A 26,770-nucleotide genomic window follows, 5' to 3' on the forward strand; every position below is an offset into this window, starting at 1 on the left:
TGCTCAGGCCCCGCCTCTGGCGCCATTTTCCTCTCTTCTCTCCTCACTGTCCCCACCTCCCCTATACCCACCCCTCATTCTAACCCTTCTGTTGAGCTTTCCTTTCCCTCCAAACCTCCCCCACCCCTCCTCTCCTGAACCTATTAAAATGTACTCCTCTAAAGCTAACTCTGCTGGGGGTCCCAAAGATCTCCAGATTGATTATGTTGCCTGGATGAAAGCTGAGGTTTGAGCCATAATGAAAGAGCTTCCTAAAGAGACTGAGAACCCATAAATTTTCTGAAGAATTTAGCATAGTTATTCAAACTTACTACTCTGATTCCTCAGATTTATATCAATGGGTCCACATGCTTGATGGTGACGGTTGGGCCAAACACTGGGTGAAACTATCCTAACAGGAACATCCTGGAAGTGATTTAGAGAAACAGATGCCTGAGTTTTGCCAAGGTGCTAGAAGAGTTGCAAGAAATCACCAGTGAGCATTGGGGAAGGTCATCAAAAGATGTGACCACCAGTTGACCTGCTGCCTGGACCCCAGCACCTGAGAGCTCCTCACTCCATCCCCTGTCCTTGCCTTTTCCATCCCAGAGCCTTCTCAAGGACACAGCCTGGAGATGGTGATGTGCACAGTTGATGTGACTGAGCCAGTTAAGACCTCATTATAAACCTGTAGGATGTGGAGACGGGTGCGGGAATCTGGTCATCTTGCTGTTGCCCAAGAGGCTCCTTGCACATAAGTTCTCTTGCTTATTAAAACCACCACCTGTGAACCCACAGTGCCCGCCTCTTTGGTCTCTCCCTGCCCTCCTCAGATAAAGGACTGTTATTAAAAATATACAAAAAATTCTTAAAACTCAACAATAGTAAGAAAATCAGCAACCTAATTAAAACATGGGCTGAAGACCTTAATACACAGCTCACCAAAGACAATACACAGGTGACAAATGAGCATTTGAAAAAACGTTCCATAGGGTGCCTGGGTGACTGAGTTGATTGAGCATCTGGCTCAGGTCATGATCCTAGCATTGTGGGATCAAGCCCCATGTCAAGCTCCATGCTGATGAGCGTGGAGTCTGCTTAAGATTCTCTCTCCCCCACCCCCCGCCCCTCTCCCCACTTCATGCTCTCTCTCCAAAATAAAAAAAATTTTTAAACGATATTGCCTATCATATGTCAACATGGAACTGAAAATTAAAACAATTTCCATTGCACACCTGTCACAACAGCCAAATTCCAGAACTCTGAAAACACCAGATGCTACTCTCATCATTGCTGCTGGAGATGCAAAATGGTACAGCCATATTGGAAGGCACTAAGCTAAACATGCTCTTACAATACAATCCAGCAATCAGTTTCCTTGGTATTTACTCACATGAGTTGAAAAACTTACATCCACACAAAAACCTGCACACAGATGTTTACAGCAGCTTTATTAATAAATACCAAAAGTTAGAAGCAACCAAAGTGCCCTTCAGTAGATAAATGGATAAACTGTGGTCCATCCTGACAAGGAAATATTATTCAGCAAAAAAAAAAAAAAAAAAAATGAAGCCATGAAAAGACAAGGAGGAAATGTAAATGCATCTTAGTGCAGGAAGTCAGTCTGAAAAGACTGCTCACTGCCTGGTTCCAACTCTAACATTCTGGAAAAGGCAAAAAACATGGAGACAATAAAAGGGTCAGTGGTCGCCAAGGGTTGTGCTGGGGAGGGTTGACTAAGTGGTGGGTAAAGGGTTTCCCTTTGGGGTGACGAAAACGTTCTGGAATCAGAGGTTATGGTTGCACGACACTGTGAACATATTAAATGCCAATGAATTGTACACTTTAAAATGTTTAATTTTATGTGGGTGACTGGGTAGCTCAGTCAGTTAAGCGTCTGACTTCAGCTGTGGCCTATGCTCTCAGTTTGTGAGTTCAAGCCCCACACTGAGTTCTATGCATAAAGCTCAGGAGCCTGGAACCTGCTTTGGATTCTGTGTCTCCCTCTCTCTCTGCCCCTCCCCTACTCATGCTCTGTCTCTGTCTCTGTCTCTCTCAAAAACAAATAGACTAAAAAAAACCAGGCTATGTGAATTTCATATCATCGGAAATGAAAAGATGAAGCCCTATGCCTCATCAATACTTCAGAGTTTCATCTTTATTTAAAATTTTCCAGCCTGTCCTATTCGACTTTGAGAAACCCATCCTACAGAAATATTGCCAGAAGTACACAGGGGTACAAGTATGAGTATCATTGATGCATTCGTTTTATTAGTAAAAATCACAAACATCAAAAAATGTCCCACAGTAGGTGAATAGCTAAATGTATTACTCCAGTTATGCTAAAAACAGTAAGCAGAGCTGTGGCTATTGACACAATATATACAAGAAATTTTCTTCCATAACAGAGCAGGTCATAGGCTACTAAGCTTAATAATCCTGTTGCTAAAAAAATTTTTGTAATTATGTGTGTGTTTTGGGTGCATAAACGTAGCCACGTATGTTTACATACACATTTTAAAAAATTTTAAAGCTTATTTATTTATTTATTTATTTGGGGGCGGGGGGAGAGAGGCAGACAGAAAGGGAAAGAGAGAATCCCAAGGAGGCTCCACACACAGAGCCTGACAACGAGCTTGAACTCATGAACCATAAGTTGGCCTGAGCCAAAATCAAAGAGTCGGTCTCTTAATCGAATGAGCCATCCATGCGCCACCTCCCTCCCCTCCTTTTAAAGGCTTGGAACATTATACACCAAACTGTTAATGGGGGCTATAGGAATTGGTTGAAGGGATATACATTTTTCCCATTTCCCTACACATTCTTTATTTCCCTACATATTGCTTAATGTTTGACAAGCATATATTACTTCTCCAATTTAAAAATAAAGAAAAACTTTCACACCATTACTGTTCTGTTGTTCTTCCAATACAATGCTTATAAAATGTCACTTTTCCAGATCACTCCCTATACAGAGTGCAGAAGGAAGAGAACTGTCAGCATGACTCACCCAAATGTCCTCCCCTGGGAAGGCCCTTCGGCAGACAGTGCACGTGGCAGAGGCAAAGGATCCATGAGCTTCAACCAGCTTTGAGGCAGGGATGCCAGCCACTGAAATTCAAGCCAAAGCGAAGTGCTGCTTGCTCTGGGGTGGACACACAGGCTCACAAGCATAAGCTCTGAGCCTGGCAGGCCCCCAGAGGGAGTCACAGCCCTCGTGCAAGCCTGGTGTCCCACTGACCAAAATAAGAACAGATGGACCCAAATCATGGTTAAAACAAGACCTGTACACAAGTTTGATGTAAGTTCAGGTAAAATTATATTTAATAACTAGGAAAACATTTCCTATTCTACAGACACTCAGTAAAAGTGAAAAAAATAATATAAAGACAATAAGTTTGCAACAAACTACAGAAAAACAAACAGGAAACTTATTATGACTGTTCCCAACTGTCAGCTTCTGAGCTGTGGGTGGACAGACAGTCCCAGATGCACGTGGCTTCCACTATCCCCATTATGGTCATAAATCTCCACACGCTTCAACCCACAGGCCAGACGCTCCCGCCTTCACTCAGGCCTGCCCTGCTGTGTCTCCAGAAGAGCCCACGCCCACAGGGGCCCACTGCTGCCCACGTGGTTCCAAGCTGCAGAACCCTTCTAGCAAGGAATTACTTTCCTGGAGTTGAGGAGACTCCTTTTTTCAAATCACAAGATGTCTGTAGCCTGGTTGAGCTGATGATGGCTAAGAGTCAGCATGTGTCAGTATCTCTGCCCATAAGAGGAAGGCTCAGCAAATGCTTCTCTAAGATACAGTCAGCAGTCAGTACAATCTGTGAATCACTGGTTATGGCTGCCACCCCAACAGTCAGGAAATCACTATATACAGAGTTTGATGATACTGAAGCGATAATAGTGATTTCTTTGTGTGAGACTGATATCGTAGTTATATTTTTTTAAATCTTTATTTTCTAAAGATACCCACTGAAGTACTTACAGATTGTTTACAGATTAAGTCTATGATGTGAGAGATCTGCTTCAAAATAACAGGGAGGTGACAGAGAAGGTGGGGGAAAGAAGACACAGATTAAGCGAGGACCAGCTGTGAGGAGGACATGAGGGCTCATTACATTCTTCTCTTTATTTTTCTGTGCTCAAAACACATCATAATAAATTTCTTAAAAGAGAAATCATCATTGGAGCACCTGGGTGGCTCAGTCAGTTAAGCCTTAGACTTTGGCTCAGGTCACGATCTCACTGTTCATGAGTTCGAGCCCTGTGTTGGGCTCTGTGCTGACAGCTCAGAGCCTGGAACCTGCTTCAGAGTCTGTATGTGTCTCTCTCTTCCACTCCCCCACTCACACTCTGTCTCTCTCTCAAAAATAAACAAACATTAAAAAAAATTTTTTTTATTTAAAAAAAAGGAAATCATCATACCAGATCAGCAAACCAAAGCTCACAATGCCAACTTTAGTTCTACCCAAAACTCAGAGCCCAGCAAGTATGCCAGGACACTGGGTCCACCAGCGAGGTCCCAACAGTGCCCCTTAAACACACAGTGGACATTTTGGTCAGGGATGAAGGCAAAGCAATCTGGCTTGATATCAGTCACAGGATAGGGGAGAAGCAGGCACCCAAGTCTTCCCTGCAGACGAGGAGGTGTGGACAGGTGGAGAGCTCACCTCTCTCGAGCCCATCGATGTTCTGTGTGTAGAGCCGCAGAAGCAGCTCCTTGTCGTGGAGCAGGCGGAGGAAGTAGTGTATGACATTGGGCCTGTAACTCCTGGGGTGCAGCTCCTTGGCCAAAGTGAAAAAGGGCTTGGGGTTGTGATAGAAGAAAGTGAGCTCGAAAATGGCCTCAGGGTATGGTAGGTCATACCGCTGCAGGTTGCTGTAGAGGCCACTCCTTGGAGACCTGCAAAGAGGAGCAAGAGGCTCTGAGCCCTGCGAAGCGGGCAGGGCAGTGGAGCGAACCAGGGTGGTGAGGGAGGAGCTAGGCACTGCGGGGCACCTGAAGTCCGGAATGCCGCTGGGCGTGCTGATGCCGGCCCCCACCATGACCACCACCCTCTGGCAGGCTCTGGCTCGAATCAGCTCAGCTATATCCTGAAGAAAAAGCTTCTTCTTACTGTTGTTTCCACTTCCAAAGATTCTTGAGGCACTAGCAGAAAAAGATATAGGTCTTCTTCCACCTGCAATGCTGACAGAAAAAGAAAGTGGCCAGGTGACCTGAAGGCCAAGTTCATGCTAGCCCTGCCATGATCCCCACCACAGAGAATGATCATACATTTCCCTCCTGTCCCCCAAAATAATCACCTTTCTCATCATGGATTACTATTGGGTTAAAAGAGAAAGAAGTCTCAACTCAGAAACAAAAACTTATTTGGGAGCAAAAAATTCAGGTTAGTAAGAACTTTGCAAACAAGGAATGTATCACCTCTTAACTCCTGTTATCCAATGCCAGTGCAAAAAGAACAGAGTTCCTCGCTAGAGGTGTGGGGGCTCTGTGGGGGGCTCTAGGCATGCTCTCTGCAGAGCCATACACTGTATCATACCTGCGAGGTGACAAATCAGCAGTGACGTTTAAAGAAAGCTAAATGTCCCAGGCTTTACACCAAATCTTATTAGGAGAAAAGTGGTCCCATAGGCCATTCCAGAAAGAAAGAAACACTCATGCCCTGACAGCTAGGGATTCACACTGCCGCAAAGACTTGATCTTCAAGGTTCATAGCCATTTAGGAAGCTGCTCATATTATGGAGCTGCCAAAGAAATCCCACAACCAAGGTAAGGGGGTGGGTAGACTCAGCTCAGGCTCTCTCTGCAAAGCACTGGAAGGCTTCCCAAGTCACCTGCAGAAGCCAGGAGCCAAAATATTCACAGAGCTAAGTGTTAGGAAGAGGGGATGGTCTCTCATAGGAAAAAAGAGCCAGACACAATAAACAAGTCACAGGCTCCAATGAGACCTCAGGACTTAGAGAATGACTCAACACCTGGGAAAGTAACAGGAAGGAAAAAAGCAATACAACTAACACAAAGTCTGTAGCATTATCTGAACACATCGCCCTGAAGTGAGGCTGCAGCTGTGGGAAGTACGGGGCACCAGAGCTGCACCTCACATGGGCCTGGCAAGGCCTCCTGGGTTGGCTGATCTGCCATCCGGGCCCCTGCTTGGCGTCTAACCAAGCCGCATGACTCCTGCAGATCCTGGCAACTCACCCAGAGTTCAGGGCTGCCAGCCCCACTGCACAGGATACCTTTCTCATACCCCAAAGGCTGGTGGTCACCACGTTTGTTCTTCCAGGGGAAGGCCCTTGATGACCCTCCCCCAGGACACCTCTGACTTCCGTATAGAGACTCCTCCACCCTGATGGGAAAAGAAATTCAACAGATGGAACCGACAACACTCCCCAAAAGAGTGATGAGTCTAAAGTGAATACAGACATAAAAAACAGGAAACTGAGAGTATTTCTTTTACTCATTTGTGATACAGGCAAGAAATGAGCACCCTAAAAGCACATCTCAGATATACATCAGGACGATCCAGAGTGCATCTTCTAGGAGTGTGGCCCTAACTTACTCTCCCGTGTGCTCTTTGTCTTTCGTGTTCTTTTGCTCCTTACAAAACCAAGTTTGCAAGCTCTGCAGAGACTGACCCACTGAGGTCTCCCTGGAAGCTCTCTGTTCCTCACCCAGCACAGCATACCCACCCCAGTGACAATTTCGGCCCCCACTATGCCCTCTTATATACCTCCCCTTTCAGCCAAACAACAGGACTCCCTGGCTCTTGTTTATGCCCTAAAACCAGTTCCTCCTGCCTGAAAGACCTTTCTCCACCTCAGCATGTCCAAATCTCCCACAGCAAGGCCAGGACCAAATGCCACCGCCTTCATGAAGCCACTGCTGAATCCCAGTGAGCAACCACTTTGCCCTCATCTGGCTCCTGCTCCTTTTAGGGAGACTGACACCCTATCCTCTCATGCAGTGGCCCTGTGCTGCCTTGCACACTCCACTCTGGAGTCAGGGGTTTGCTTGCTGCTCACGGTCCACTTGCTTCTGTGTCATTGCCTCTCCCAGCACACAAAGCATCATCTTGGTTTTCAAAAGAACAGATTTCTAAGTGGTATATAAAGAGACAGAGGAACATGACAAAGGAAGGCATGCAGAGCTGAAGGCACCCAAAGGAGAATCAGAGCCCTAGCTCTGATGTCTCAGCATCACTCAAACACCCTGAGCCTCAGAGCAGGAAATGACTCTTACAGTCTTGCCTGAGAAGATCTATAGCTGTGGATCTTTCCCAGTAGAAAGTACAGGAAATACAGTAGAGAAAACAGCGCTTCCCCCTCCTCCCCACACTCTTGCAGACACAGATGCCCACAGATCCTAAAGGACAGTCTACTGCATCTGAGATTTGCATGAAGGCACCTGTCAAGCAGTTCTTCTGAGTGCAAGTTGAGGAAGTCTCCAAAGGAAATTTTCTAATGAAGATTGGCCAGATGGTCAGGAAGAAAAGAAAATGATCTGGCTCCAGCTACAGCTATTAAATGCCCCACTTTACACAGCATCTAGAACAACTCTTCCCCTACAGTCTTCCTTCAAAGAATTTACTACATTCCTCCTAAATGTAACTTAGTATAAAAAATACACACGGTATTAGAAGAGTTGTAATACTGTGATTTATAATAAATATTTTTGGTCTTCATCCCCAAACCCTTGGAGTTTCTAAGAGAAAAGGGAATATCTTTTGTTTCAACCGTTGGTCTCCTGTCCTCAGTTCCTGAAATCCCTTCAAAGCCATGAGGGTGAAGTAGGTATCTTGTTCTTCATAACTGACCCCTTTACATCATGACAGGTTTATGTCCATGAGGGGACCTTTTGGAAAAGCCCTAAGGATGAGGGCTGGGTGCCAGGGGGAACCAACTATGATTACAGGGTTGGAGCCTCCATAAAACCTCAAAAGGAGGGGGTTCTGAGGGCTTCCAGGTTGGTGAATCACATGCAGAAGGAACCAGGGACCCTTGCACACCTCACCCTATGTAACTGTACATCTGGCTGTTCATTCATACCCTTTAATTCCTTTTGTAATAAACCTACAATCTAGTAAGTCAGCTTGTCTTCCAAGTTCTGTGAGGTGCTCTAGCAAATTATTGGAACCAGAGGAGGGGGTCATGGAAATCAATTAATAGCTGGTCAGTCAAAAGCACAGGAAACCACCTGGAATGGTGTCTGAACTGGGGGCTGGCTTGTGGGACTGAGTCCTTTTACCAGTGGTGCTTTCATCAGGCAAGCAGAGTCAGAACTGAGTTAATTCGGTGTGACACCTGGTCAGTACAATAAAGGTTTCTTGGATAACCAAAAGACCCCTGGGTACCTATTAAACTCTTCACCAACACTTAGTAGCTATGTAAGGTAGCATCAAGTAGATGTACCATTATTTAAGTATTAATTCATTATTAGGCATTTAAGTTATTTTCTTTTTTTTTGAAAGAGCAGTACTTTTAATGGAAATAATAGAGTGCAATATAAACACATATAGGAGTTATCCCCTGAAAAATACAAGTATAAACATACTTTCTGTTCCAAATGCGAAGCATTGCAATAAACAAATCATCCATACAAAAAGAGTTAACAGGGCTTGCTAGGACATCCTCCATAATTTCTCGGGCTTAAGCATCTCCATAATTTCTTGGGCTCTGGGGGTAAGTCATTTTCTTAACCACTATGGGCCTTAAGACATTCCCACACATATGTTTGGTTTCTAGGTGGTGTGAAATGACATAAAGGAAACCTGACTACCAACAGGAGGAGCTCTCACTGGACCCCTCACTCCCCATAGCCCTTTGCATTCCCAGTGAGGAAAAGCCTGGGCTTCACAGTCCCAGGGGAGGAAGGAGGGGTTTTCTCCCCTCCCCTCCCCCAACAACCCAGCCAATGAGACCATCACAGCCCAGCCAATGAGAGACCATTACAGCCCAGCTGCTCCACTCCAGTTCCCAGTTATCTAATGGACTTTCGCTTGTAACAGTCTTCCCAAGCCTACCTCCTTCTTCTCTAAAACATCATTTCTCTCCTCTGTTCCTGGGACTTGCCTATGGTCTTGCCATAGCTATTTCGTCCTCATTTGAAGTTCTCTGCTATTTCTGAATAAATCCATTCTGCTGGCAATAACTAAATTTTAAGGTAAACAGCAAAAATCCCAAAATGTACAATTACTGCATAGAAGGGTATGCAGGTTTATAGTTTATATGAACTTAATAAAAAAAGCATTAATTGCACAACTTTTATGAGGAACAATAAAAATGTATATATCTTTAGACCCAAGAGTTCCACTACTAGGAGTTTACCCAAAGAGTGAGTACAAACAGTGAACTTCAGCATTATTCATAATAACTAAAGATTACAAACTATTTCAATAAGAAAATTCTTAAATACATTATGAAACATCAAGAGAATGGAATTCTACAGACTCTCCCCCCTCCCCCCAACCCGGGGCAGGGCGGCGCATCCTCAGTCCCCCACCACAGACAGGCCACGGGAGGAATCTGAATGGCCACCAAGAAGCAGAGGCTCCATCTTGGCCTCCCTCTGTGGGGACAGGAGCAACAGGTCCCTCCTCCTTGACTCTATGCTCTTTCTTGTAAGGTGTGACGGGGCCTGTGGAAGATCTGGTGGTTCCAATAAAAAGTCATATCAAAAAAAAAAAAAACCCACAAAAACAAAAGTAAAAAGAGGAATTCTATAGATCAGTATAAAAGACTGAGAAAGGGTTATGCTCTGACATGAAAAGTAACCCTACGACACATTGTTAACTATAAAAGGCAAGGTACAAAGTGTCAACAATGACTATACAAGTGTTGCTTGTACACCACAAAAATACCCATGAGAAGGTGCGCCTGGGCGGCTCAATTGGTTGGTTAAGCATCTGACTTCGGCCCAGGTCATGGTCTTGCCATTGGTGAGTTTGAGCCCAGCATCGGGCTCTGTGCTGACAGCTGGGAGCCACGCACCTGTTTCGGATTCTATGTCTCTCTCTATCGCTGCCCCTCCCCTACTTGCACTGTTGTCTCTCTCTCTCAAAAATAAATGAACATTAAAATTTTTTTTTTAAACTTCCCATGTGAAGAAACAAGAAACATGTCATGGCGGCCTCTGGAATATCCTCTGAGCTGCGTAAACAGGAACTTGACATTTCAGGTTCTGCAGTGTCCCACTGCGCACGCAAGGAAAGCCCGTCGCCCGCGCTCGGGGGTGGGTGGGGGGCGCGTAAACCGCTACCACTAGCCGGCGCTGAGATGCTTGTCCCCACCCAAGGCCCCGCCCGCCGCGTCCCGCCCCCACCCACCGAGGCCCACTCACCTGCAGGGCCCCAGAGCCTGAGGACGCAAAGAGCAGGCCGAACCCACCGTGCCATGTCCCAGCTCCTCCGCCGCCCGCTCGCGACCTTGTCCCCGAGGGCCACGTGTCCGCCGCCGCCGCCCGCCCCTTCCCGCGAGCCCAGGCTGGGGTGGACGCCAGGTGGGGGCGGCTTCCTAGCCTGCTGAGCTCCCGCCTGTCGCCCTGGACACCAAACCAGGAGCCTGCATTTCTCTAACCTGCTGTGCTGCCGTTTTCAATCGGGAGGGTGATGGTAACACTTGGCGAGCGCTTACTACCGCCAGGCGTTACATTTACACTTAGTCCCGGAAACTACTCTTATTATTTATGGTCTCCGTTTGAGACGAGAAACTGCTGATCTCAAAGGCCGAGGCCACAAAGCCTGTCGATGGCCCTCCATCACAGGGCCACCAGGCCCTCGTTCTGCTCAACGCCTCAAAGGCACAGCCAGCTGCGCGGGAAATCGCGTACAAACCCAGCAGAGAATTTCTTCCAAAGCAGAGGCGCGGTTACCCTGACAACCAGCGGGCGCCGCAGGCCACGGGGACGTTCCCGGCCTGCCTCGCGCGACGCGGCGCCGGAAGTGAGTGAGCATTTCCGGTGGCCATCCCCGCGGCGCTGACACCTCCGTAGTGCGGCTCTTACGGGGTCTTCCCGCCGTCATGAAGGACGTAACTGGCTTTTTACAGCAGAGCCAGAGCTCCGGGCCCGGACAGGCCGCCGTGTGGCACCGTCTGGAAGAGCTCTACACGAAGAAGTGAGCGCCCAGCCGAGAGGCCCGGGGCCCCAGTGATGGGAGAGCGAGGGGGCTGCCGGGGGAGGGGAGGGACCTTGATGGAACGACGGTGCCCGGACCGGTGTGGGGAGAGTAGGGGCAGACTAGGCCGGGGAGGTGCGCTGAGGAGCCCGGAGCGACATGGCTGAGGAGGAAGTAGGGGGGACAGCTCTCGAGAACTGAGGATCAAAGCCATAGGCGCAGTGTTGGGGCCTAAGGTTCCCTTTGCCTTCCTGACTCAGGGACTGTGACTGAGGTTTCTAAACTCCCCTTCCCCTGCTCTTATGAAAAGTGTTCAGGGCTTTAAAGGATATCCCCTCTTGATGCCAGTCAAACAAGCAAACACCATTTCATGCTCAGGCTGACATCCATTCCGAATAACAGATCCTGGTATCTTGCACTTAGCCGTGGTAGAGTGACGGCGTCTGCGCCACCTCTCAGCGGTCTGCAGCGGAGACACCAGCACCGAGTGCAATTTGCTTTTTTCCCCTTTTGATTCTGCAACTGGTTACACTCTGCGTTTCAGCCACTTCTCCCCACTCCCGGGTTCCTACTTGCCATTGCATTTCATCTTGGGCCTTGTGCCCCTAAGGAGATCTCAGAGTTTGGATCTGTTTAGAAACAAGATGAATTTTATAACAAATTGTCGTTGCTTAGCACAAACCACTTTTTAAATGACTAGAATAAATTGCTGGCATTGTTCCACAGTAGAGCACACCTCCTGTAATAACTTCCCTGTTGAGAACCCTAGCGTGAGCATAATGCCATTTACATAGAAAATGAATACAGGTTTGGATGATGTTCAGTAGCTTTCTGCTACTAGCATTTTTTCAGAGAAAATTCTTAGTGTTTGGCAAACAACTGCATTTTTTATTTTTCAAAGCTTTTTTTTCCTTTTTTGCATTCTTAAAAATAGACTTTGGTTTCAAATGTACTGTCATTTTTCCAGAGGCTTTATTGAGTTGCCCTTTTTTTTTTTTTTTTTTAATTTTAAAGTCTATTTATTTTGAAAGAGAGAGAACACAAGCAGGGGAGGAACAGAGGGAGAAGGAAAGAGAATCCCAAGCAAGCTCTGTGCTGTCCCAAGCTGACAGCACAGAGCCCAGTGCAGGGCTTGTACTCACAGCCTGAGCCGAAATCCAGAATCAGATGCTTATTTAACTGAGCCACCCAGGCATCCTTCATTTGCCCATTTAATCCTTCATTCATCCCATTTACAGGGGAGCAAACAAGCTCACTTTAAGCTCCTTCCCTGAGATGTTCAGCTATTAAGTAGAAGAGCTAGGATTTCAGCTTATGTACGTGTGATTCCAAATTATTGTGTTCAGTCAAACCTCACAGTAACTCCTGGAGGTAATCTAAAAAGATGTTCTCCAGGGTGACATCACTGTTGAATAGCAGAGCCAAGAAAAGAACTCGGTTTATTAGCATCTATGTTAGTTTTCTTTCTGTCTCACAGTAGAAACCGGCTAATGTCTGTTATGTGATAGGACCATCAAGGCTGAAGGTGTCTGTGACTGGATCTTAGTTCATTGGTCTTAAGAGCCTCATGTTTTTCAGGTTGTGGCATCAACTGACACTTCAGGTGCTTGATTTCGTGCAGGACCCATGCTTTGCCCAAGGAGATGGCCTCATTAAGGTAAATGATTTGCCATGCTAAGTCAGATTATATAAACTTGCTCAAGGACTTTTAAAAATAAAAGGTGGGCTTTATATTAATAATATATTGTAACTGTTCAGCAGTCACTGTAATCCGGTAGTCCTATAAGGACTTTGTATATTTACTCATTTACTCCTTATGACAACTTGAGAGATAATCCTACTTACTTGATGGAGAAGCTAACGCCAAGGGATTAAGTAATTTGCCATAGATCACAGCTAGCAAGTGGTAAAAGAGGCTTCAAACACAGTCTGAACTTCTTCTAAAGTTCCTGCTTAAAATGCTGTCTTACCGCATAGTGTGCCTGTATCTTATTGTACTTTTAGAAACTTATTCAGAAATTGAAAGTTCAAAATCATTTGGGGGTGGGGTAGGATGTAGTGGAGGATAAGCATAGGAATCTTACGGATAACGGTGATCACGCCTCTTCCTCCACCCCCACTGATTCTGCTTGCTTGCCCAAATGCTTTCTCTTGGGAAGTGTGGAAGATCGGGCCCCTTCTGTGCTTCATTTGGAGGTGGGGAGGTTTGTGGGGGAGGGAATCCTCTGTAGTGGAGCACTTTTAGAATTTGTCAACAGAAAAAGAAAAAAATTCTTTTCCCCAGCCTTCCCCACACTCCCTGACAAACTCCCACCAATTGTTCACTGGTTTCTTCCTCTTTGAAATTTTTCGCTGACATCTTTCTCTTTGATGCCTTTCTCTTGCATTCTGAAAGAATCAGATTTATGCCTGCATTGGAACCAAAAGTTAGTTCATGATAACTTATTTGTCCTGGATACATTACTTTATATGTGTTTAGAGTGAAGCTTATCACCTTATTACTCCACTACTTGGAATCTAAAGATTTTCTTGTTTCATATCCACCAGTTGGACATTTTACTACTCAAAGGAAATTCTATTTATCTGTAAACCTAAAGATTTTGCCGAGCATTCTAGCTTCAGGATTCTGTGGAAAAAATGATAAATTAGACCTACCTTAATATTTGTTCCCTAAGTTTCTATATCATAGCAATGGATAGTCATGATTATTCATCTCCATCATTTGCTTTCTTATCTTTAAATCACTTTCTACCCATAGCAAAATATTTCCTCAACCTCATGTTAATGTAACACTCAGATTGGCAGATTTGAGTATACTATTTCAGTGGACAAGTAAACCTTTAAAAATTGTTGGGACCCAGTCCACATAACTTTCAGAGAGATAGTATTCATGAGTTTGCAGTCACCAGTAGTAATTTTTAGTTTCTTTTTTCTTTCGAGGGGTTTTTGGTTAGGTAATTCCATAAATTATTATGGGAATCAGAAAAGTTGAAAATACTCTCTTAATGGAGAAGATATCTTTGAAATAGTCCTTTGTAATGAAAAAGTCGTTTTTACTTAGATGGTTGTTACTGAGTACCAGATTTATATTATTAACTGGCTGCTTCAGGGACATCCCCCCCCCCCCCCCCGACACGCCCCAGGTTTTATTGAGAAATAATTGACATATCACACTGTATTAGTTTATGTTTTACATTGTAATGATTTAGTGTGTGGGTGTGTGTGTACAAAGTAACCACAATTGGTCTACTTAATATCCATCTCACAAACTTTTTTTCTTTTTATGATGATATTTTTTAAGTTTATTTATTTTGAGAGTGAGAGAGCACAAGTGAGGAAGAGGGAAGAAGTGAGAGAGGGAGAGAGAATCTCAAGCAGGCTCCATGCCATCAGCACAGAGCCTGACATAGGGCTAGATGCCACAAACTGTGAGATCAAGACCTGAGCCGAAATCAAGAGTTGGACACTCAACCAGCTGAGCCTCCCAGGTGCCCCATGTGATGACAACTGTTACGATTTGCTTTCTTAATAACTTTCAAACATACAATACAGTATTGTTAAGTATAGTTACAGTGCTGTAAGTTATATCCCCAGGACTTATAACTGGAAGTTTGTACCTTTTGACCACCTTCACCCATTTCTTGCACCCTCCACCCCCTGCCTCTATTCTCTGTATCTATGAGTTCAGTTTTTTTATATTCCACTTAGAAATAGGTCATACAGTATTTGTCTTTGTCTAATTCATTTCACTGAGCAAAACGCCCTTCAGTTTCATTCATGTTGTCACCAATGGCAAGCTTTCCTTCTTTTTGTAGCTGAATAGTATTCCACAGTGTATGGGTGTATACACCACATTTTCTTCCACAGGAACATTTCCATCTTTCTGTCTTCATATCCCAGAGGAACTGCAGACTCCTCCTTATCTAAGCTGGCCCCATCTTGAGGCTCCCTCTTCCAACTTTGCCCACATGGGGCATTCCCTTTGCCTAGTTGCCCAGCCATAAGCTCAGAGGTCATTGTAGCTCCCCTTCCCTGTGACCAGCAAATCTCTCAGACCCTTTGTCCACCCTCACTGCTGTTGCCCCCTCACTCTGTTCCCTCCCTTCCCCCCCCTACCCCCGCTTCCCCTAGTCGGGTTATGAAGTAGAAGTGTGATCATGGGTTTCCACTGGTTAAGGTTTGACCTCAAGGCAAGGATAAGCCCTAGTGCCTTCTGTTCTCTGTGTCTGGCAGAATGCTGCTAAAACATATGCAGTGTTCTCTTCAGTGCTTTTGCACATGTTTGTCCTGCCTGGAGTGTTCTCCCAACTGCCTCTTCCCCGATACCAAATCTGTTCACCTCTCTAACTGCTCGTCCTTCCCAAAAACACAGTTACCTCCATTTCTGAAATAACCTTTGGAACCTCTCCTTTTGGATTATCTACCTATGTGCCTTTTTTCTTCGTCCTCGCTTATAAACTCACAATATTGTCATTTCTTTGTTTACAAGTCTGCTCTACTAGGCCAGAAAGCCTTGAAAGCCAGGCTTTTATTTTACACGTTCTGTGTCTGCACTACCTAGCAAAGAGTCTGAGTAAGTAATCAAGTGTTGGCTGAATAGCTTACAAATTTGGTAGTATAGGCTACAATCCGAAAGTTAAGGAGTCTTTTAAATGGATAGTATGTTTCACTTAGAGTACTTTGGAGAAAGAATATAGGAATTGGTCTTTAGGAGATCCTTATAGGTCAGGGATCTAGTGCCCCCCCGCCCAAAAAAGCATAACTTTCTTCAGTAATGCATTCGTGATTAATAAGCCCAAATATGGGTCTCCTATCATCTCGCAAACATTTCTGCAATGCCCGCTGTACGGTGGGCATTGTGGTTGTGTTTGAGTTCGCAGAATGAAAGACATCCTGTGATTATTCTACATGTTTTGCTTCTACAGCTTTATGAAAACTTCATCAGTGAATTTGAACACAGGTAAAGGACTTTTTGTCAGTTTTTGACTTTGAACATGAAAACGTTGCTAATACTGACACTTAAAGACCCATGGTTTTTATTTCAGGGTGAATCCTTTGTCCCTGGTAGAAATCATTCTTCATGTAGTTAGACAGATGACTGGTGAGTCTGACTTTGTTTCATAAAGGAGCAGATCCAAATGGTAATAAAAATGATTTTGAAATAAAAGTTAATTGAACTTTTACATTTTGATAGAAAATACCAGGTTCTAAGTTATGTTTTTATTATATGTATGGTCTAAACCTAAAGATTGTCCTACCTAACTGTCCTCATTGGTAGGAACCACTCTCTAAAGATATTGTGTTTGTGGTTCTTATGACACTGTTTTGCCTTTTCCAGATCCTAATGTGGCTCTTACTTTTCTGGAAAAGACTCGTGAAAAGGTAAATGTGAAGTCAGAGCCAAAACTTTTAGAATGCGTGTGACTTCCAGCTTGTGTTCGGGGCTCAGTGTGCGCACCTTTTAGAGACCATTGTGTCTCTAATTGTGTAAGTTAGTCCAGTGCGCAGACGCCTTGCTTTGCTAGTCTTCAGCCCACACATCTCCGGTTCTTTTGTTTCTAACGTCTTTAGGTGAAAAGTAGTGATGAGGCAGTGATCCTGTGCAAAACTGCGATTGGAGCTCTCAAATTGAACATCGGGGACCTACAGGTTACAAAGGTAAGGTTGCCATAACACAGATTTCTCTTTGGTTTACAAAGTTGTTTAGAAGGGCACCTGGGTGGCTCAGTCGGTTGAGCATCTGACTTCAGCTCCGGTTCCACAGTTTGTGAGTTCGAGCCCTGCATCGAGCTGTCTGCTGACTGCGCGGAGCCTGCTTCGGATCCTCTGTCACACTCTCTTTCTGTCCCTTCCGTGCTCACATTCTCTCAAAAATGAATAAACATTTTAAATAAATAAATAAATAGTTATGTAGAGCTATAGGAGAAAAAGACTTTTTTACATTTTAACTCGTAAAGTAATTTTAGTTTCTAGAAAAGTTGAAAAATAGCACAAAGACCTTTCCTGTACCCTCCCTCACACTTCCATTGTGGACATTTCACTTCTGTGCCCTATTACTCTGTACGTTTGTATGTGTAGTTTTTGTTTTTCAAAACTATTGAGAGTAAGTTGCTGATACGAGGCCTGTTCCCCTTTGAAAGATCACTGTCCTGCGTGAGCACAGCGATCGGCAGGACGGGTCCAGACAGCCTCAGACTGTCCACGGCACACAGTGTCTCACTGAGCAGGATTGGCCCATTTACCATGACAGGCTGTACGCTGCTCCTCCACCCTCTCTGCCTCCTGATCATCGTTAAGTCTCCCATCTATGTCTTATTTTCATTTTAGTGTAATTTGGGGGAACAAGTGGATATGAGTGGCAGTAATACCAACTCATGTAGGTAGTCCTCTTTGTTGAACCAGATACTACATGTGCTTATTTTGGTTTGGGTTTGGGGTTTTTTTGGTAAACATAATATTAAAGAAAATATTGGGGAAAGTGTTCATGTTCTCATTGCCCTAAAATAGTACTACTGATTGTTTCTTATTCCTGCCAGTCTTAGCCTGCATTCATACTTACTGCATTTTGCTTTGAAATATTTAAAACATATTGAAACCCATAAAGCACGATAAAGAATGGTGTCCTGGGCATCCACGTGCCCCACCCAGCCTGGGAATGAAGCAGCCTAGGAATGGGGCTGCTGGGCCCTCGGAGCATGTTCCTGCACCAACAGCGCTCCCCTGCGTGTGTTTGGTGTTCCTCCTGCTCGTGTGTTTCCTGGTGCTCACTAGATGCGGATGTGTAAATCTAAGTGACTTTTGTATTGTTTTTAGTTAGTGGCTCACTGTGAGGTTTGAGTCATCATGTTGGTACCTGTGACCAATTCGTTTTTACTGTTTGGTATTTCACTGATTAACTGTTTCACAGCCTGTGTATCCAGTCTCCTATTGAAGGGATTCAGGATTCTCTTTTCTACTATGAACAGTGATGTTATCAACATTTAAAAAAATTTTTTTAAATGTTTATTTTTGAAAGAGAGACAGAAACAGAGCATGAACGGGGAAGACCAGAGAGGGGGGAGACACAGAATCCAAACAGGCTCCAGGCTCTGAGCTGCCAGCACAGAGCCCAACGCAAGGCCCGAAATCACAAACCGCAAGATCCTGACTTGAGCTGAAGTCGGAAGCTTAACTGACTGAGCCACCCAGGCACCCAGTTATCAGCATTTTTATGCCTTGTTCCTTGCATACATGGGCAGAATCTCACAGGGACGTCTGCCTGGAGGTGCGGCTATGGGTGGAAGGTGTATGCTGTCCACCTTTGCTAGATGTTGCCAAACTTTTCTCCAAGACGGCTGTACTCCCCTAGCACCATACAAGCACTTCCACAGCTCCCTATTTTCTACACTTGGTATTTTCAGATCCCTTAATTCTTGGCAGTCTGATGGAGGTGAAATGCCATCTCATTGGGGGTTTAATTTGCATTTCTTGATTGCTGGTAGTTTATTAACCACTCCATTCATGTCTCCATTTCTGTAAATTGCCATTAATTTCTTTTGCTCAGTTTTGTGTTGCTTGCCGCCTGTTGCTTTGTAAGAGTTCTTTATATAGCTTTGGTCATATACCCTTGTGGGTTTTTTGTGCAGTAAATATCTTTTCCCAGTCTATAGCTTATCTTTTCCCACTCTGTAGCTTGTCTTTGTTCTTTTTCTGTGTTTTAGGTGACCTAAAATTTTCCATTTTAATGATCTTTGTGGCTTATGCTGTTCATCTTGTTATACATTCCTTTAAAAATGTTTGAAGTTTAAAAGAAAGGTGATTTTGTTTCCTGCATGTAGGAGACAATTGAGGACGTTGAAGAGATGCTCAACAACCTCCCTGGTGTGACATCAGTTCACAGTCGTTTCTACGATCTCTCTAGTAAATACTATCAAACGATCGGAAATCACGCCTCCTACTACAAAGATGCTCTGCGGTTTCTAGGCTGTGTCGACATCAAGGATCTGCCAGGTAACATGGGGCTGTTAAAGTCCGTGTCCCAGGACCTCGCTCTCAGGGTGTGGTAACAGGCCTCAGAGATGCCTCCGGTGGATCCATCCCTTGTTGAGAAGAGCCCTCATGGAGACAGGGTGAGAAGAGCCATGCCAGCATTCGTTTCCACATGTGTCTGCCTCCAGCATTGAGTTGGGATGAAAATGCGTCTCCGCCCTATAACCCTTCACCGTCCCTTCTCCAGTCTTCCCTGCTCTCTGAACCAGAGGCCCTTGTGAGAAGCGCAGCCGCGGAAGTCCCTTGACCTCTGCAGCACGAAGGGTGCGCGGCAGCCCCGTAGCTGAGAGTTGTGTCCCCAAAACTGAACAAGATCCAGGGGAAGAACCTACTTATGAGACTCACTTACAAAGCGAAGTGAACAATGAGTTTTGGGGGAAATGCAAGGAATATGTGTTTAAAGAAGAAATTTGAGCCTCTTTTAGATGTTTCTCACAGTACACCTTTGAAGATACGGAGACCAGCAGCAACTCCTAAAAATGTTTAGTCCGGTTTTTAGATGCTTCCTGCATCTAATGTGGTCAAGAGAATAGGGAATTGTTGTATGGGAAAGGAAGTAGGTGAATTCTAGTCTGAAAAGAGGCTAAATGAGGGGCTTTAATAAAGGTAAATAGGAGGTGTCACTTCCCATTGGAAGCAAGAGGTACAGGGAGTCTGCTACTCCAGGAAGTAGATCAGCTGAAAGTATAGATAGATTCACATATTTAGATAGAAATAAGTAAATGAATGTCTTTCCCACAAAACCTGTGTGTGTGGTTCCAGGTATACACGTTAAGAGATGCCTACCGTTAAGGCTTTGCGACATAACCATTACAGGGAATGGTTTCTTTACTGTCTTATGAGAGTCTTAAAGGCAGGTGGGACCGATTCGCGTACCTGGGTGTCACTGGAGATGTGTTGTTGCCGCAGTGTCTGAGCAGCAGGAGAGAGCTTTCACGCTGGGACTGGCAGGACTTCTTGGCGAGGGAGTTTTTAACTTTGGAGAACTTGTAAGTGGACCCTGGTCACGCAGGTTTCTTCACAAGGGGGAGACTGATTTTTTTTTGCCGGCTAACTGTCTCATCCTCACAGCTCATGCATCCTGTGCTGGAATCACTGAGGAACACCGACCGGCAGTGGCTGATTGACACCCTTTATGCCTTTAACAGTGGCAACGTAGAGAGATTCCAAACTCTGAAGACCTCCTGGGGCCAGCAGGTCAGCCATGGGAAGGACGGCTGAGCACTCCTAAGTGCTCCTGGCTCTCCTTCCTCGTGTCTGTTTATTTAACAGATGTTTACTTTGCACCTTCCTTCCACATGCCAGGCACTGGGGAGACAGGAGAGTAAGGCAAGCCAGTCTTGCTCCCATAGAGCAGGTGGTTGAGTGGCTAGAGTAGTAACTCCGCTACTGTGATAGTGCTCAGTGCTACTAACAGAATATAACAGAGGAGTGTCATCTGGGTGAAAGGGGTGTCACAGAGGACTGCCCAAAAGAAGTAATGCTCTGTGTCTGACCTTAGGTATGAGTAGAATTTAGCCAAGTGAAGAATATGAGAAGAGTATATTCAGCAGAGGAAAAGGAAGCTTGTAGCATGATGCTGAACTGCAGTAGGGTATGTGAGGCTCAAGTAAGTGAATGATGAGAGTCGGGGAGAGCCTAGGACGAGGGAAGGCAGGACAGTCTCTGCAGGGCGGAAGCAGTCATTGGGAGGAAGGGGTCAGTGCGGGGGGATGGGGGGCAGTCAATGCAAAAGGAAAGAGGTAGCAGGGGAGTAAGTTTATCCCTTTTTAAATGAAGCTATTAGAAGCAAATGTTACTAAAATGTTCATAGTGTTAGGGATTATGGTTGTATTATTGTTTTGTACTTTACTAAAACTTCTGTTTTCTCAGAGTTCAAAGTAACTTGTAGAATTCACACGTAATGGAGCTGAGTAGAGGCAGAAAGCAAGTCCAGTCAATCCTAACTGTAGTCTGTATTCTGATCTGTGAAGGAAAAAATTATGTGCCACTAGAAAGAAAGATGGCTAGCTGCAGAAATTCAAGAAAAGAAAACTTTAATGTTTGTTTATCTCTCAGAGAGAGAGAGACAGAGTGTGCGCAGGGGAGGGGCAGAGAGAGAGGGAGGAAGACACAGAATCTGAAGTAGGCTCCAGGCTCTGTGGTGTCAGCACAGAGCCCGACATGGGGCTTGAATTCGTGAACCATGAGATCATGACCTGAGCCTAAGTCGGATGCTTAACCGACTGAGTCCCCCAGGCGCCCCAAGAAAAGAAAACGTTAATGCTGTGTGCCAGTCCTATCTGTCTAGACAGCAAGAGCCCATATGGGGGAAGTGAGCTCTTTCTGAAGAGCCTGCCTTCTCCAGTACGTGTGGCAGAAATTTCTCTGCCGGCTCTACCTGTGTTGGGGCATGAGTTCCTAAATGTTTGATCAGGTAACCCCTTCTTTTTTGCTCTGTGCTCAGCAGTGACCTGTGACCTACCTGTAGGGTGACTGCAGGTTGTACAGTCTGGTTCTCATTATCAGGCTGGTTACCGTTATAAATTAATAACTTGCTCTTTCATTCAGAAAAAAAACCTGGAACCTAAAGAAGGTGTTCCTCAGAGGCTCTGCTTACACAGAGCTGATGGAGCAGGCAGCGCACTTGGACCTTCTCAGACACAGGATGGGTCCTTCCCTGCCTTTCTTTGTGCCAGGAGTCAGCTGGGTCCTGCCCCCTGGTGTCTGTGGCATTAGTATACATCTTAACCTCGTAAATGGCTTGTGTGGGATCATGGTGTTTCCGGGGTGCACCTTCTGATGGTTTCCTAAGAAAAGTGAGCCTCCGTGATCTTCAGTGTAAAGTGTTTGGACCTGCCAGGGTTCTTGTTGTTCGCTCTGTTGTAGAAAGAATTTCAAAACCCAGGTTGGGTAACTGATGCTTTCTACTTTACAGCCTGATTTGGCAGCCAACGAAGCCCAGCTTCTGAGGAAAATTCAGCTCTTGTGCTTAATGGAGGTGAGCGGGCACCCAGGGACCACTGTATGAACACCTGCCGGGCAGCTTATGTCACCTTAGCTGAGCGTGGAAACAGTGTTCTTAATAAAATATGCCACTAATCATAAAGGAAAACCTTAGTGTGGGGGACACTAATAAGATCTATGTTTTCACAGCAAGTATTGACAAAAACATTCCTATCAGTTCTCTGACAGTTTTTATTTGGAAAAATAGTTAATAGACAAAATTTTTTTTCAGATGACTTTCACACGACCTGCCAATCACAGACAACTCACCTTTGAAGAAATTGCCAGAAGTGCTAAAATCACCGTGAATGAGGTACTGTTGGACTCAGGATGGTCCAGTGGTAAAACTGCTCCCTGGACGGGTCAGGGCTTCTGTGAGCACAGTGCCCTAGACTCCAGACCGCAAAAGAAATGGTGTCTTGTTCCCCCATATTTCAGGGCCGGCTGGTGTGTACATGCAGCCTTGGGGTGTCTTACACAAGCCCGTCTCTGCGCAGGTGGAGTTGCTGGTGATGAAGGCGCTGTCGGTGGGGCTGGTGAAAGGCAGTATTGATGAAGTGGATAAGCGTGTTCACATGACCTGGGTGCAGCCTCGTGTGTTGGATTTGCAACAGGTAGTGTGATTGGAATACATAGTTCAGCTTTGTGGGTGTTTTGGATTGTGTCTGTGCTGTCTTAGTTTCGCTTGGATGGAAGCCATTTAGGAAGAAAGAAGTATTGACAAAGAGATTTCAGAGAATATCTTACCGCTGTAGGGACTAAGCGTTTTTCAAAGAACCTAATTTAATGCAAGCCTGGGGTTTGAACCCTGCATTTAAAAGCTTATCATAATAACAGTGTTGGTTGTGCTGATGATGCCTTTTAATCTTCAAATTGGTGCTCTGATCAAGTACGTCCTAGTTCTGTGATTTGAGCTCGGATCCATCTTGTTCATATTTGCTTTAAATTTAATCCTGTGGATTTCCTCTATTCTTGCCTGTTTTCTTTCATGCAAGTTTTTTTTAATGTCCTTGTGATAAGAATTGCGTGGGATAATCCCATCTCACATAGCCCACTCCCCCAGCTCTGATGTTCTTTTCATTAGTGCTGCCCTAAAGAGTTTACTGGAAACGTACAGCCACCCGGTCAGGTACTGTGATTCCCGTGTCCTAACACCCATGTGGTCCTGGTTTGCCTCAGATCGCAGGCATGAAGGACCGCCTGGAGTCTTGGTGCACCGACGTGAGGAGCATGGAGATGCTGGTGGAGCACCAGGCCCACGACATCCTCACCTAGCGCCCCTACTCTCCCTGTCCGTGGCAGCTGAGGCCATGGGCATTTAGTCGGGGGTGGGGGGTGGGATTATGTTTGTGGAGTGGGAACTGTTCTTCCTGCTCTGAAAACAGGACTGTGACCGATGGGGTGCCTGGCCACAGAGAGAAGTCTCCTTTGTGGGTGTCTCCTGTAGCCTGCAGTGGGGAGGGGTCACCGGCGGCGAGAGTGTGCACATGCCCCAAGGAGCGAGAAGGCGTTGCCCTGTGTGGGGACACCACTCAGAAGCTCGTCTCTGTCCCCTCCACCTGTGTGAATATCTCTGGTGTTGTTTGAGAATTTTCCTATAATAAACGTACTTGGTTTCTCCTTTTTGTGGTTCTCTTTTCCTTAATCTTAGCTTTGATGTCTAGCCTGGGCCTGGAGAGATTAAAAGGCAGGAGATGTGAGATGGAGCTTGGGCGGGGGCAGTGGCAGCAGCCTCTGCCGTCCTCTCCTGCCCTGGGCAAGGGGCATCTCTGCACATAAAGGGCACAGGCCAGAGCCAGGCACAGAGTGCCGTGGGCCCTGTGACCAAAAGAACAACTCCTGGGGTGCCTGGGTGGCTCAGTCGGTTAAGCGTCCGGCTTTGGCTCCAGTCATTATCTCATGGTTCGTGGGTTCGAGCCCTGCGTCGCGCTCTGTGCGACAGCTCAGAGCCTGGAGCCTGCTTCAAATTCTGTGTCTCCCTCTCTCTCTGACCCTCCCCTGTTCGTGCTCTCTCTGTCTCTCAAAAATAAATAAAGAACATTAAAAAAAAAGCAACTCCTGTCTACTGTGGCTCAGACATGATGTCCACCCCATGACCACGCAGCCAGCCCTCAGTCCCGTACTGAGTTTCCGGGGAGGGGGGTGCTCGGACACAAAGAAAAATCACCAGTGACCACTAAGTGAAGGGAGGCGTTTAATGTGATCTTTCATTCTGTGCCTGGAGCTGGAGCCCCAGAGCCTTCATGCTGCCGAGCTTCTCTTGTAGCTCTCCAGGTGGTGCAGGACCCAGCCTGCAGGCATCAGGAAGCTGAGGAACATCACTGAGAGCCCAATGGCTTGCTCCTGGGTGAGGAAAGCACGTATGAGTGCACTGGGCTGTTACCAGGGTCGTTCCCAGGTTGTTGAGGGAAGCTGTTACCTGCCCCTCTGTGCCCAGGTCAAGTGGTACAGGGCGAGTTCTGACCTCTAACCGGAGCAGCAGGTCCAGAGTTACAGACATCCTGTCCCACCCCCTCTGCACTGGTGGGACCCTTGGCCCAGCCTCAGACTTTGTGTGTGTCAGGTGGAAAAAGCCTGCAGGGCACCCACAGTGACCACTGTAGTCATCAGTTTGGACAGCTTCTGCGGAGACCAGGCCAGCAGCCCTGGGCTCCAGTCTCTGTGGAGCAGGACCTCTCATCCTAGTCCCCATTTCCCCGCCTTCCCCCCCACCCCAGCCTGCCTGGCCAAGCCATGTGTCCCTTGACCTTGAACTCCTGACCTTGCATGCTCTTCAGACAACAGCACACCAGGTGCTGTGCAGGAGGAAAGAGACAGCTGAGATTCAGGTTGTGCAAACAAGTGCAGGGCCCTTTTCCCTAAATAGTGGTCCTGCTCAGAAGCCTGGATGAGGGAGACCGGTCTCCCTGCACTGTGTGTGCGTGTGTGCACGCACATCTGGAGCCAGGCTCTGAAGAACCGGTTGTATTTCCCCTTCACTCGGTTTTCTTCTGAAAGAGAGCCTGGGCCCAGTCATCGCTCCCTGTTCCCTAAAACAGTCAGATGCCGGGCTGGACAACAACTCTTCCTCTTGGCTTCGCCTCCCAGCAGTCTTAGCAACACTGGCCCTGAGCTGGGGCCTTAGGCAGTGTTCGGGTCTTAGCTGCACCCATGGCCTGACCTTGGACAGATGACCTTTTAGGCCTTGGATTTTTGTCTGCTCTCCTGCAGCCCAAGGGTGACTGGGCTGCATGTTTTCCCGCGTGCTCTCCCTGACTCTCCAAGCAGCCCACTCTTCCCCTTCAATGGGGGTCAAGCTGGAGTAGATCCTGAGTACCCTTCAAGCTCAGTGGTTAGCACCCCCCATTTGCCAGGAGAGGAGTGAGGGCCTCAGAACAAAGCCTCCCGTAACTAACTCCTCTGGCTGCTTTGGGAGCCTGGCCTTCAGATGGTGACAGGAGTGGGGACACTGTCCCAGCCATAGGACTGAGCTCTAGCACCAGGATCACCTCTAGAAGCTGCAGGCCTGAGAGAACATTCCCCTTCTCCTTTACCAGCCTGGCCTTCTGTGTCCTGCCCCCAAACGCACCTCATCTTCACAACAGCGCAGGACTGCCCACTCGCCCTGCTCGGGTCAGCCCTGCTGCTGTCCTGGAGGTTCTTACCGTGGGAGAAGTGGGTGTTCTGGCTGGCTTGGCGGAGACATGTGCCTTGGGAAGCACCCAGCCACTCCGGGGGGCTGACAGCAGCCTGCTGGCGGAGGCTAACCTCAGCATGGCAGTTGAGCCGAGCTCAAGTCCAGCAAAGTTCTGCACGTCTGCTCAGCGTGTCCTCTGCTCACTTGGATGTTGGGGCTTTTTATAGTTCTGGGGGAGGGGGGCAAGGAGGGCTGCAGCTGTCCCCTCCCATCATGGTGCTTGGCAGAAAGCTCACTTGCTCAGTAGTGGGGAGAGCCAGTGTGCAGACCAGCAGCTGCCAGCACTGCCCCTGCTGTGGCCCCAGAGATCTTCGGGCCCTGTGCCACTCGGGCTGACTTGAGGGCCTTCATTTCTCTGTGAGAAAGGCACTCGATGAAGAAGCAGGGCCAGGGAAGTCAGGGGGTTTGAGAATGCAAGAACAGAAAAGTGACAACTCCAGATTGAACCTTAAATATCTGGAGTGTCAGCTGGGAGTGCCATGTGTAGAGCTATTTTTAAATTCTCTTAACTTAGGAGTTCCTGGCAGAGATGCCTAGCCTTCTTGTTCTTGACTAATGGAGCCCCGCTCCACCTGCGCACGGCACTGGTGGGTCACAGCAGCCTGGCTGCTGATTTCGATGGTGTTGTCACTAATACTGACAGCCTTCGTTCTGAGACTAGACCGTCACCATTGCACCGTAGAGGAACACGGTGGGAAGATGATCAGCAAATTCTTTGTGTGTGTCAGTTCAGGGGCGGGGAGGTGGTGCAGGGGGCCGACACTCATGCCCCTGCATCCTGGCCCACATGCGGGTAAAAGCTCCTAGGGCCAAATGTCCTGGGTCAGCGGTGCCCACCAATGCTGGGGTAATGGGCCTGTGTGAGCTCAGAGCCTCCCTGCCTCTCTTTGCTTTTCTCTTCTGCAGAGAATGGGTCACTCGTTTCTTCCCATGGCAAACACCTACTGGCAAATCTGGTCTCCTACTGAGACTGTTT

General features: G+C 46.6%; 2 protein-coding genes and 1 long non-coding RNA gene across 9 annotated transcripts in view; 1 reads left to right on the forward strand and 2 right to left on the reverse strand.

The window, feature by feature from the left end:
* SIRT3 (sirtuin 3) overlaps positions 1–10,901 on the reverse strand; it is an 18,549-nt gene extending 7,648 nt beyond the window's left edge. The window contains exons 1-5 of one of the 7 annotated variants that reach the window (XM_029915080.1): positions 10,331–10,898; positions 6,194–6,341; positions 4,988–5,176; positions 4,659–4,891; positions 2,990–3,090 (exon numbers count right to left, since the gene is read on the reverse strand). In XM_029915080.1, the coding sequence (XP_029770940.1) occupies positions 2,990–3,090; positions 4,659–4,891; positions 4,988–5,176; positions 6,194–6,341; positions 10,331–10,385 (726 nt within the window). In that variant the 5' untranslated portion in view covers positions 10,386–10,898. Of the gene's footprint in view, positions 1–2,989; positions 3,091–4,658; positions 5,177–6,193; positions 6,342–10,330 lie in introns of all 7 variants that reach the window. The other 6 variants (XM_029915083.1, XM_029915085.1, XM_029915081.1 and 3 more) reach the window with 6 other exon arrangements.
* Positions 10,902–10,932: 31 nt separating this feature from the next.
* PSMD13 (proteasome 26S subunit, non-ATPase 13) lies at positions 10,933–23,743 on the forward strand. Its single transcript, XM_029915087.1, has 13 exons — positions 10,933–11,105; positions 12,684–12,762; positions 16,031–16,065; positions 16,151–16,206; positions 16,444–16,487; positions 16,677–16,763; positions 18,923–19,094; positions 20,043–20,122; positions 20,205–20,330; positions 22,051–22,113; positions 22,351–22,431; positions 22,616–22,732; positions 23,298–23,743. The coding sequence occupies exons 1-13, from the start codon at positions 11,011–11,013 to the stop codon at positions 23,391–23,393; spliced, it is 1,131 nt and encodes a 376-aa protein (XP_029770947.1). The 5' UTR covers positions 10,933–11,010; the 3' UTR covers positions 23,394–23,743.
* A 552-nt stretch (positions 23,744–24,295) lies between these two features.
* Positions 24,296–26,186, reverse strand: LOC115272074. The gene is made up of 2 exons (XR_003900231.1): positions 25,763–26,186; positions 24,296–24,461 (listed from the first exon to the last, which is right to left on the reverse strand). It is a non-coding gene; the product is annotated as an uncharacterized LOC115272074 (long non-coding RNA).
* Positions 26,187–26,770: the final 584 nt, after the last annotated feature.

This window comes from Suricata suricatta, chromosome 11 (genome assembly GCF_006229205.1).
Source record: "Suricata suricatta isolate VVHF042 chromosome 11, meerkat_22Aug2017_6uvM2_HiC, whole genome shotgun sequence".
In the NCBI taxonomy this organism is placed as follows: Eukaryota; Metazoa; Chordata; class Mammalia; order Carnivora; family Herpestidae; genus Suricata; species Suricata suricatta.

What these genes read in the sequence shown, in the direction of transcription:
- PSMD13 (XM_029915087.1), top strand. Translation starts at nt 11,011, where the DNA reads ATGAAGGACGTAACTGGCTTTTTACAGCAGAGCCAGAGCTCCGGGCCC. An exon ending in TGTAGTTAGACAGATGACTG is followed by an intron (nt 16,207 to 16,443) that starts GTGAGTCTGACT and finishes TGCCTTTTCCAG; the next exon opens with ATCCTAATGTGGCTCTTACT. An exon ending in CGACATCAAGGATCTGCCAG is followed by an intron (nt 19,095 to 20,042) that starts GTAACATGGGGC and finishes TTGTTGCCGCAG; the next exon opens with TGTCTGAGCAGCAGGAGAGA.